At 38.4% G+C, this 12,110-nt stretch overlaps 2 protein-coding genes across 4 annotated transcripts in view; both read left to right on the forward strand.

The window, feature by feature from the left end:
• The window catches only part of LOC103518837 (RING finger protein 10), a 36,925-nt gene extending 28,501 nt beyond the window's left edge, over positions 1 to 8,424 (forward strand). Inside the window, exons 11-14 of the mRNA XM_026830526.1 lie at positions 2,115 to 2,232; positions 2,813 to 2,912; positions 5,229 to 5,413; positions 8,288 to 8,424. Coding sequence (XP_026686327.1) covers positions 2,115 to 2,232; positions 2,813 to 2,912; positions 5,229 to 5,413; positions 8,288 to 8,424 — 540 coding nt within the window. The remainder of the gene's footprint in view (positions 1 to 2,114; positions 2,233 to 2,812; positions 2,913 to 5,228; positions 5,414 to 8,287) is intronic.
• Positions 8,425 to 9,981: 1,557 nt separating this feature from the next.
• LOC103518836 (death-associated protein 1) lies at positions 9,982 to 11,787 on the forward strand. Of its 3 annotated transcripts, none has more exons than XM_008483921.3 (2): positions 9,982 to 10,136; positions 11,153 to 11,787. In XM_008483921.3, the coding sequence occupies exon 2, from the start codon at positions 11,165 to 11,167 to the stop codon at positions 11,462 to 11,464; it is 300 nt and encodes a 99-aa protein (XP_008482143.1). In that variant the 5' UTR covers positions 9,982 to 10,136; positions 11,153 to 11,164; the 3' UTR covers positions 11,465 to 11,787. The 3 variants fall into 3 exon arrangements, with proteins under 3 accessions (XP_008482143.1, XP_008482141.1, XP_008482142.1); XM_008483919.3 differs by lacking the exon at positions 9,982 to 10,136 and adding an exon at positions 10,398 to 10,557; XM_008483920.3 differs by lacking the exon at positions 9,982 to 10,136 and adding an exon at positions 10,564 to 10,718.
• The last annotated feature ends 323 nt before the right edge of the window (positions 11,788 to 12,110 follow it).

A 12,110-nucleotide genomic window follows, 5' to 3' on the forward strand; every position in this document is an offset into this window, starting at 1 on the left:
ACGAAAAGGGCCGACCCTGTCTGTACACGGGAAAAGGCGAAGAAAAAGAAGGAGGTAAAAGAGATCCTGGGGCTGATTGAGAGGCTGACGACAAACGCCGACCCCGTCTGAACACAGGAAAAGGCAAAAAAATAAAAATAAAAATAAGATGTTTTACCACTATGGCCGTATTTAGGGGGACTCCGAAAGTTTGGACTTTAGTGATCATTTTGCCCCGAATTTTTTGCTCACAAGTGCATTAGATCTATTTTGTTCTCTTATTTCTCTCAATTAATTTGTGTCAAAGTAGAGCTTTTGTCTTAAAATAATGTAATATCACAGCATTACTAAGTGCCCTTCTTTGCAATCAATTTCCCTATTTCAATAATCTTTTTACTCTCGTAATGCCGCCATTGGTCGCTACTCGATTAAAGAGTCTGAATTCACCCCGAACTCTACGCACAGAGTTGAAAAAACTTCGACCCCGCCGGGAATCGAACTCGGGACCTCCGACGTGCAAGCCTAGTGTGATACCCACTCGGCCACGGAGGTTGCTGATTTTTTGTTGTCTTATTTGTACAGATTCAAACACTCGGAGTCGCTATGAGAGTGTTAGTAGTGAGGATCTAGGGAGCACGGGGGCCCCTGCACACAGAACCACAAGTATCCGCGCTGAAGATTTGGACATAGGTCCTCCCTCACACTCAACTTCGTCCGGCGTTCCACATCGCTACTTCTATTTCTATCAAGGTAAATATGGACCTTTTTTTAAGGGGTTTATGGGGGGGATTTAAGGGGATAGAGGCAAGGTCTTATCATCCCAAAATCAAAGAGAGAGGGAAGACCGGATAGGAGAAAGCCAGCCGTTCCGAGAACGAACATTATCCGTTCAGGATAAAATGCGCCCCGGGCGGAAATCGAACCCGCGACCCTAGCGCTTACAAGGAAGATGCGCTATCAACCAAGCTAACTAGGCTGGCAGTTTAACCTCTGGCTTTTGCACTAACGCTGATGTATGAAAACCGTCCAAAAATCTGCCTGTCTATGTGTCGATGTAGGTGTTTGTTCCGTGATAAATCACGAACGATTGGTGTCATTTCTATGAAATTTGACCAAGAATTTCAATATTTCTGCTTTCCGTGAAAGCTTTGTGCTCGCCGCCTCTGTTCAGCTTTCCATAGCATTAAATAACAGGAAACACTATGTCATATTTAATATATAGGTACTTATGAAAAACATAATATAGGACTTGTTTTATATACCCTATCACGCGACATGGAATTATTTACCTTTCTGTAGGTACCTATATTCAGTACCTATAAGTATATGTACTGGTAGCCTACTTACACACTTACAGTGATATCAAGAAGCTACATAATATTGCCGGCGTGCATCATATACTCGGAGTGAACCACTTCAGGCGCGGCATATTTCCACAGACGCGTCAACATGTTGGCGCGGTTCACCGCGACGTCGGCCTCGACGCGAAACCGTTCCTGGAACAGAAAGGGGATTTGATTAGGTTTTGAATAGCGAAGGTTGAGTGCGACGGGCATCCACTCGGAAAATTTTGTTTAGCTGAAACCAGTCGGTCTCGAAGCGATCACTCTAAAGCTGATTAAGAGGCCGACGACAAACGCCGACCCCATCTGAACATGGGAAAAGGCGAAGAAGACGAAGAAGAATGTTTACCTACCACCAGTCGCTATGCGCATTTATGTATATGTCATAACTACTCATTTTCCTCATGAGGCTGAGTGGGCCCCGTAACGGCCAGTCACGGAATCAATAATTTGCATGATTAAAATTTTTTTGACCCCGCCGGGAATCGAACCCGGGTCTCCCGCGTGCAAGGCGAGCGCAGTGACCACTACCATGGGAGCTTTTTTTTTATCTCTCTTTGTTTCCAGTCGTAATCATATTTCATTATTATTTTCCAGGGTATATTTTCAAAGTTCTCTTTTCTTCGTATTTTTCTTTTCAATATCTTTTAATTCATTAGGTAGTTGATTTAAGAATTTAGAAACTTGGTATTTTATTGTTGTTTTCAGGAGAATTTTGGAACTTGGTTTTTTACTTAATATAAATGTTTTTAGGAGAATTTAGTAACTTGGGTATTTTATTGTTGTTTGTAGGAGTTGCGGCATAGACTACGGTATTTGCAACATTTACCGGTCACCTGTCAGTTTGAAGTGGCGGAGATAGCCCTCGCGCCGCCCCTCATATCTGATGATACTGTGGAGAGATTCCGAGGTAAGACTATAGAATAGCTTAAACTACTTTCTGTTCGAAAATGAGGAAAATGTCCCGATAGTCAATTCCCAGCATTTGATGCCGCCAACCAACCAACTTTCTGTTCAAAAAAGTTTAGTAATAGAAAGCAAAAATGGTCTCCATAGGTACGAAAACCTTTCAACAAATCAGAAGGCACCTTTCTTTACTCGTACAGTGTGACCAGGTTAATTTCTGGAAATTTCTAAAGGTCTTTGAAAAGGAAGATTTGATGATGTATTTAGTAGCACTTGGTATGCCAAGGTTTGGTTTGGTAGGACAGATTTGGTAACACTGTACACAAGTTGACACTAGTTCCTCATATCTGATGATACTGTGGAGAGATTCAGAGGTATTCCTATCCTTGCTTGGTTAGACTGCGGGGGGTAAAGGGACTTCTCAGTCCTATCCCAGCAGGATAAACAGGGTAGGTACATATACCTATGTTATTTTTTTACACGCTAAGCAGCAGGGCCATGTGTGAAACAGGGTATATATTCTACTCTGTGTGATTTATATAAAAAAAAGGCCTTATAACATGTACCTTGTATTGTTTCCTCAGATCAGCTGGCGTCCAGGGAGCGGCGTAGGTTGAAGCGAGCGCGTGAGGATAAGCGCCGGTCTGCCCGTATAGAGGAAGCAGAGTATGTACAGATGCATTGGTTTTCGATGTTAAGAATATTAAGTTTCCATAATTTGGCCCTGTTCCGGAAAATTTCTTTCATTATTATTCACACGATTTGTTCCTGGTTGAATAGCTGGGATAGGTGATCCAAATACAGAACTAGTGTCAGAGAATGTGCTCAGATTTATCCTTTGAGTCAACCTGTAGTATCCATGAGAGTGATTAAGTGCAGAGAGGTTGAGAATGGTTGGACTGGATCTGAACATGGGAGTCTCCAAGTTATTAGGTATCCGATTCATTACTGAATGAGATGAGTGAATTGGTGTACGAATCATATCAAATGGTTGAGAAGGAGTCATCAATGAAGATTCAATCACAACAGGATCACGTGGATATGAGGTACTAGGGTACGAGTTAACAGCTGGAACAATTGACAGTTGACTAGATTCACGGGATTTTGTACATTGAACGGGATTAGATACACGGGATTTTGTACACAAGACACAAGATTTTGAACAGGAGATGATGTTTTTTATCTTGTTACATATTTTATCTTTACCAAATCTATTCAGATGTAAATTATCTCGAGAATAATCTTTATACTTTAGTATTTTGTTGGTATCAATGTAAAACAAGTTCCTTATTTTAGATTTGACATAGGATTTGATTTTAGTGTTCAATTTGGCAATATGAAAATTAATTTTTTTCTTGTCATATCTCAGTGGGATACTTATAAGACAGAACTGTTTACAATGGCCAAATTTCTGGATGAGAATGTCAAGACCATCTCGGATTATGTCCCATGTTGTGGAGCAAACATCATTTGTACCACAAAAGATTACAACTGAGTCCAATTCTTTCGAGTTTACCAGGGCTGGAGATGAAACTTGAGTTTGGGCGACTTCATGAAAACCAGCGCCGGGCTGAAAAAATGACTCCAGATCACAATGAGAGGATAACTTGTCTGAAAGTTTCTGTCTAATTCCCCTTACATGGCTGTCACCAATTATGTAACAAGAGGTTATGTGTTGATGTAGTGAAATATGAGTGCTTGAATCATTAGACGTGTTAATGGTATTATTAAGATCTTTTTGAGCAAGCAAAAGTTCTAGTTCATTGACTCTCTTAGTCAACTTATCAATTTCCGAGTCTTGTTGACATATTTTGTTGATAAATCCATCACGCATATATGCCCAGTTCACACCATCTATATCAGTCTGTACATAGGTATTCACATAGCATGAATCAGTCTGAGTGTGAATATCATGTTTATGCATTGATGTATCATGACTAGAATTATTATTTACTGTCATACTACTATTGTTTAAATCAATGACCTGTCCGGTTGGTTTTGATGAGCATTGAATTGAGTTAGATTTTATTTCTTTATCACATATGAAGGCGGCAGATGAACGGGGTTGTGTAGTACTACTAGTTTTAAGTGGGCTATCTTTATTATTACTAGATAGAACATTCTGACTGTTCTTATTTAGAGATAACTTAGCTTTTTGATTTTGAGATTTAGACTTTACTGAATTTTGTTTTTGGGATGATTTTGTATTTTTTGTATTTTGATCAGTAGTGGATTTTGTCTTTTGATTTGAAACTGATTTATTTTTCGATTGTTTTTGATTGCTATCAGTTTTAGATTTATTGTTATTATAAATTGTTATTAAATTACAATTATTAAATTGTTATTAAATTATTTGTTATTAAATTGTTATTAAATTATTAAATTAGATTTATTGTTATTAAATTACACCGAAAACCGCCAAAAAGCGGTAAAATGCCGCCAACCGTTGCACCCATCTTAACCAAAAGTTTCGTGTCGCATCCTTGTCACATTTGAAAGATACATACCAAATTTCAAGTCTCTAGCTCTTACCGTTTCGAAATATTTTGTTTACAGACAGACACACACACGAACCAATGGCTGAAACTTTGGATTTAGGCTCTAGGAACCTCAAAATGTGTTTTGGCACTAAAAACTGACCATCGAAAATTTGATCCGATTACATTACTTTCCTTCCTATAGGATAAGGAAAGTAAAAAGAGGCAAAGCACTTGTTGCACTGCTGCTTTTATTTCGTACTGATGAAAATCAACTGGTACTTGGGACTTTATTACCACTGGGTTAACCATGTCCCCTATTCTATTATCCCTATGAGATCTATTCTAGCAATCTCTCCGTGACCGAGTGGGTATCACACTAGGCTTACACTCTGCAGGTCCCTGGTTCGATTCCCGGCCGGTCGAACTTCATATTTTGAGTCCATGTTTACATGACTGCATGGCAAATTATGTTACCACTGGCCTAACCATGCTATAATATTATCCTATGTTTTCTGCAGAGGTTACGAGCTGGTTCCAGTCTGAACGCGGAGGACAACGCTGTATTCTGGCCGAGTGTAGGCGAGAGACATCGTACTGTGAGTGAAGAAACTGACATGCCACTACTATCATCTCCACCTAACTCTGCGTACAAACTGAGCCTCGCTCAGATGTTGGGTAGTAATACACCTGGAATACATATTGAAGGTGAGTGTAATTACCTGCCGACCCTATCATCTCCACCTAACTCTGCGTATAAACTGAGCCACGTTTTGAGGTCCCTAGAGCCTAAAGCCAAAGTTTCAGCCATTGGTCCGTGTGTGTGTCTGTCTGTAAACAAAATATCTCGAGAACGGTAAGAGCTAGAGACTTGAAATTTGGTATGTATCTTTCAAATGTGACAAGGATGCGACACGAAACTTTTGGTTAAGACCGGTGCAACGCTTGGCGGCATTTTACCGCTTTTTGGCGGTTTTCGGTGTAATTTAACAATATCTCGGGAACGGTATAAGCTAAAGACTTGAAATTTGGTATGTAGTTCACAAATGTGACAAAGATGCAACACAAAACGTTTGGTTTAGATGGTTGCTGCCCTTGGCGGTATTTTGACCGCTTTTGGACAGATTTCGACCGATTTTGGCGGTTTTCACTGTTTTCAGCTAAAGCGGCAAAACGGTTAGAGATATTGTAAAAGTTAGAGAAAAAGAACACTCAAATAAGCATCATTCAATAGGATAAGGAAAGTCGTGTGATGTTCACACCAGATTTTTAACATACATTTACTCACCTTAATAGGGGAAGCCTCGTCGCCTGGATCCACCTCCTTCGCCTGTCCCTTCATCATGTACTCTCGGATTTTCTCCTTGATCAGTGACGTCACACAAATGTCGTTATTCGACAGCGGAATGATCGTGGTCGTCTTCGGGAGAATCGGCCGAAGTTCGGACATGATCGGTTAACCTCGGGAAATGTTTCACGCATGCGCCGTGAATGATCAGCGAGGGAAAGGGACTCTGGTGGCGATATGAGACCGGAAAGTTTGAGGGGTCCGTTGTTGGGCGCACCGTTTTCGGCTTATAAGGTCAAGAATACCTAATTCGACTGTACCGAGTAGTGAGGGGGATGAAAAGTCCAAGGGTGGAGTTTTAAGGCGCTTTGCCTTGGTGGCCAAATCAAGAACGACTTGTTGTGAAGGTCCCAGCCATTCACGATCAGTTTCAACTGACAGTTTGAACTCGTGAATGGCGGTGAACTGACAGTTCAATTGAACTGATGGTCTAAACTGAGGATTATAAAAATTTTATATTTTTAACTGAAGATACTTGAACTGACAGTTAAAACTGATCGTGAATGGCTGGCCCTATAGGATAAGGAGAGTAAAAAAATATTAAAGGAATACTGTTTGTTAGAGGGTACTCTAACAATAGAGGTTTTATCGTGCTGAAATCAAAGAGAGAAGAAGGATAGGATAGGAAAAAGCCAGCCGTTCCGAGAACGAACCTATTCTGTTTATGACCTGGAAAATCCGGAAAAGTCATGGAATCTGAAAATCGGCCAAAAAATTAAAAATAATCCAAGTGAATATCAAGTTTTTCCGAAAAACGGCCTGCAGCGCATTCCCCCTCATATTCCTTGACATTGTGCATATTGCATATTTTGTTTAAATGAAGGGGTAATCTTACTGATTTTCAAGTACCTCTGCCCCCTAATTTAACCAATGAGATTGCTTAATCCTAGAGTTAAACCGAGTTTTAAACTCTGTGGCCTCTCGGACATTACCTGTTGGAATACATACCTATCTCAGATTATCTCTAGGTACTTTATTAATATTAGATTAAGTTTATTGAATATAGGGTTTATACTTTATTTTTATTTCGATGTTCTTATTGTTTATTTGTTTCATATTTTTATAATTTATTTTTTACACTCATGAGTGTATATTTATTTTATTTCTTACAAATAAATTAAGGCTAGAGGATAAGACGAAAAATGGTGTTTTTCTTTATTTTCTCTAGAGAAAAAATTATAAAAAAATATTGATTAAAATATTAAAACAACAGAAAAATTATTAAAAAAATATTAAAATATTGACAACGCAAAGGTCTTGTTTTGCCGAAATGGAAGAAGGAAGACAGGATAGGAGAAAGCCAGACGTTTCGAGAACGAACATTATCCCATCAGCATAAAATCCGCCCCGTGCGGGAATCGCACCCGTGACCTAGCGCTTACTCATCAAATGGGCGAGAAGAGACGATACTCAGTTCTCACTTACATGCTGGGTCAACACGAGAATATAGAAAGTACCTATACCTACCTACCCTGTTGAAATATTTGCAATCGGAATTTATTTAATTTAATTTAATTTCAATTTCAATTTTATTTTATTGTGATTGTTACAACATTATACACAATTTACAATTTTACAATATTACATTTAGGTTTTCTAAAAATATTTATGTAAAAAAAAGATATAGGAATATTTATGAGTATAAAGAAAGAAATCACAAAGTAGACAGACAGTATCACAGTAGGAAATATCACAAGAGGTTATATATAGGTATCACAGCCATCCAGATCCAAAATGACTTCGAAAGCAAACACCAGAGAAAGAAGGAGCAATATGAGTGTTTATGCTAGTTTAGATTTTCTATGTTTTTGACAGCCCTGGTGAAGCTCGCAAGAGTCAGAGATAGATCCAGGTGACTATGATATTGGTTGTAAAGTTTCATCATTTGAAGTAGTGGTGAAATCAGAGAGAAAGAATCAATAGGTATGTGAAAGAGATCAGCATTACCGAGAGCCCTGGTGCGATTAGATGGAACTAAATTTGGTATGTAGTTCACAAATGTGACAAAGGTGCAACACAAAACGTTTGGTTAAAATAGGTGCTGTGGTTGGCGGTATTTTGACCACTTTTTGGCGGTTTTCAGCTATACTGACTAAACGGTTAGAGATATTGTAAATGTTACAGCAGAACACCCAAATAAGCACCATTCAATAGGATGAAAGTCGTGTGATGGTCACACCAGATTTTTTTTCTTCTTTTAATAAACCCATGGATGTCGACTTATATGTTCACAGGCGAGCAGCATAGAGGTACAGCAACAGGTAGCATTCAGAATAGCGGCAGCAATACTAATAATAATAATAGCAAGAAGAAGAAACGGAAGCAGCAAACACTTCTGTTTGCCACGGGAGGAAACAGAGCGCGCGAATAAATCATTTTAGCAAGAAGAAGAAACGGAAGCAGCAAACACTTCTGTTTGCCACGGGAGGAAACAGAGCGCGCGAATAAATCATTTTAAATTCAAATGGTAACAACTAATTTTACTTATATAAGCACGTGGAAGTATTGTCTTAAAATAATGTATTTTTAAAAGTATTCTCTTAAAATACGTTTAAAAATGCATTACTTTCCTTCTTATAGGATAAGGAGAGTAAAAAAATATTAAAGGAATACTGTTTGTTAGAGGGTACTCTAACAATAGAGGTTTTATCGTGCTGAAATCAAACAATTTTCCTAGCCAGGATTATCAGACATACTAAGGCGAGTATGGAACTGGGAAGGTACATAGGTAGGTAGGTAGGTACCTACTTCTACTTGTCTATGCCAATCCATGAAGAAGCATGGATGATGGAAATTAGTACCCTACACGCCCTACACTCGAATTTAGACCACACTACGCCACTGGAGGAGGAGAAGAAGAAGAAGGCGAAGAAGAAGAAGAAGGCGAAGAAGAAGAAGAAGAAGAAGGCGAAGAAGAAGAAGAAGAAGGCGAAGAAGAAGAAGGCGAAGAGGAAGAAGGCGAAGAAGAAGAAGGCGAAGAAGAAGAAGAAGAAGAAGGCGAAGAAGAAGAAGAAAAATTACAGCTGTAGTCCGGCTGACCACCGCTAAATACAGACTTAAAATGAGAGGCGAAAGCATCAGCAATTATACGTGAATTTGATGTCACATTGTTATTTATTATAAAACAGTTTTGCTGTCTATGAGATTTCTTTTGATTTGTAAATTGCCAGAACTCACGGGGGTTGGTTTTGGAGTTTTTTGCCATTTGCTTTACATGATTTTGATAATCTGTTTTTAATTGAATTTTCAGCTGTTGAGAGAGTTGTTTTATATTATGGCAATGTGAAACATAATTTGAAAAGAATCTGCGAGAGATTTGACGCTTTCGCCTTCCATACAGCTTTCTAGCCTCGCGAGACCACCAAATGGGTATTTTTTTCTTTTTATTAGATAGAATTTTCATTTTAGGGACATGTTTGTCAAAGGACTCATAGAATACTTTATATATGTAAAAAAGTGCATCGTTCGGATCAATTATATCATAGAGAGGGAACCAGTCATGGGATCGGATCTCACTATAAAGAAGAATCAGATTAGCTTTGTTAAAGTTGTAGCGTGTAGTAAGATTAGGGATTGAAGTGTCACAGGCTGATGGGACTGGACATGAATTAGAAAGTTCTAGGCAGATTTCTATAGGAGGATGATGATTGTCTTCTTTTGACAGTTTGGTGGTTCGCGAAACATGAAAACTAGCAGGATATGGCAAATTTATCGGAATTATGAGTGCAAATTTTCCGTCGATGGTGAGAATCGAACTCGGGACTTTCTGAATGAGAAGCGATCGCGGTACACGGTTCCCCTTTTATCATATTAAAAAAAAAAAATACGCTCAAATCATTAGTAAAAAAATACGCCTTGCGTACGTGCTCGAAAACGTATTCCAAAGAGAAATGCGTTATCTACGCAGTCTACGCTTATACGAGAGGCGCGAGATTCAAAATTTGAACAAATTTACAAATAGCACTTTTGCGTTTTAGATTTAAATTTTTGCAAAACTGCATTTTTTTCTTAAATTATTGGAGTGATAAACTATTATTGCAACGTGTCTATTACATATTATTGAAAACTGGACGTTCTACCTCTGTAAGTACCTGATAATCACCTAGACCTAGAACAACGGAGATTACTGAACCAGAAGTGGTCGGAATTGAGTGATAACCTTTTTTTACATTGTAGCACATTGCAATCAGTGACTTTCTGAATGAGAAGCGATCGCGGTACACGATTCCCCTTTTATCATAAAAAAATACGCTCAAATCATTCGTAAAAAAATACGCCTTGCGTACATGCTCGAAAACGAATTCCAAAGAGAAATGCGTTATCTACACATACGAGAGGCGGGATATTCAAAATTTGAACAAATTTACAAATAGCACTTTTGCGTTTCAGATTTTTAAATTTGTATTCTTTGCAAAACTGCATTTTTTTCTCAAATTATTGGAGTGATAAACAATTATTGCAACGTGTCTATTACATATTATTGAAAACTGGACGTTCTACCTCTGTAAGTACCTGATAATCACCTAGAACAACGGAGATTACTGAACCAGAAGTGGTCGGAATTGAGTGATAACCTTTTTTTACATTGTAGCACATTGCAATCAGTGACCATTGCATTTATCTCGAGCTAACACAAAATACCGATTTCGAGCCTGTCAAACTTACGTGAGTACAGATCTCTTTGTTAAATGGGTAGTTATGAAGCTGCTCTTTAGGATCGTTCATGTCTTTTTTTTAACAAGACATTTGGTCCACCTGTGTAAAGGGTTGTCATTTTTTCCAACATTGAGTAAAAGTGAGATACCTTGGGCTCTTGTTCAAAATGTCATGAGTTTGAGTATTAAAATCTTAATTAAATTCCAGCTGAACTCCATACTCAAAAAGCCCACTTTGAGACTTAGGTGTATGGGCAAACAGCCCTAAGTTGGGTTAAACTTTTATGAATATACAAAATATGTATCTTATTAGGGCTACGTTCTATTCTATTAATAAATCTGCAATTCAGAGTCCTCCCTTATTTGAATCCACTATGAAGTAAATTTCATGGTTTCTGAAATAATAATTGCATAGGTGCTGAAAATGATTATCTTTGTTTTCAGGACATTCAAATCATGTCTGACGACAAGGAACTGAAGGGTGGTCATGCACCAGCCGTCAAGGCAGGTGGCATGAGAATCACTCAGCACAAAGATCCACATAACAAATCCAGCACCACATCTGACGAACCAACCAATCAGGCACTGAAAGTGTCGACAAGTCCCCCCAAGACAACCGCCATTGCTGGTGCACCAATCCGAGGCAATGCGGATTACCCACCCGAGGCCGTACAAAGTTTCCATGAGAAACCTGTACCAAGTGTGGAGAAGTCTCATCACAATAAACCCAATATGATTCAACAGCCAAGAAAGTAGACTGTGACACCAACCCAATCTGATTTTTTTTCTTCTTTCATTTCCCCTTTTTATTAGCATTTTTTTTTTTTTTTACAATCATTTTTTTGTTTTCCATTTCTGTTACCTCATTTTTTTCTACTAAAGCATTTTGTTTTCCTTTTTTTTATGTTTAAAAAATTCCACTTGAAAAGCCAAAACATTCTTCAAATCTATTTGCTGCATTTAGAGTTCCAAGGGGAACTTCCAATGGACTTTTTTTGTTATTTTTAAGAAATGTATTTTTTATATTTTGATACCTAAGTAAGTTTAAGTTGTACTTAATATAAGGTAACTTACAATGACTTCTTTGTTTTATTTCATAGTCATCTTACATCTTTCAGATCTCTACCTAGGTACTGATTAGGTTTAGGTACGCTAAGAGCCCATTCCCACTTGTCAATCAGGAAAAGATTGTGTCGTGTGTAGTTAAGTTAGAACACTCTCAATTAAATTACATTGCCAGCATAGTTAGTATGGTTGGTAGTACGTTTGCACGCGCTAGGCCGCGGGTTCGATACCCGCCCGGGGCGGATTTTATCCTGAACGGGGATAATGTTCGTTCTCTGAAAGGCTGGCTTTCTCCTATCTTGTCTCCCTTTTCTCTTCGATTTCGGGACGACAAGAC

The sequence above is a fragment of the Diaphorina citri genome, unplaced genomic scaffold (genome assembly GCF_000475195.1).
Source record: "Diaphorina citri unplaced genomic scaffold, Diaci psyllid genome assembly version 1.1 scaffold2380, whole genome shotgun sequence".
NCBI lineage: Eukaryota > Metazoa > Arthropoda > Insecta > Hemiptera > Psyllidae > Diaphorina > Diaphorina citri.

Coding starts and splice junctions, on each gene's coding strand:
- LOC103518836 (XM_008483921.3), top strand. CDS start 11,165: ATGTCTGACGACAAGGAACTGAAGGGTGGTCATGCACCAGCCGTCAAG.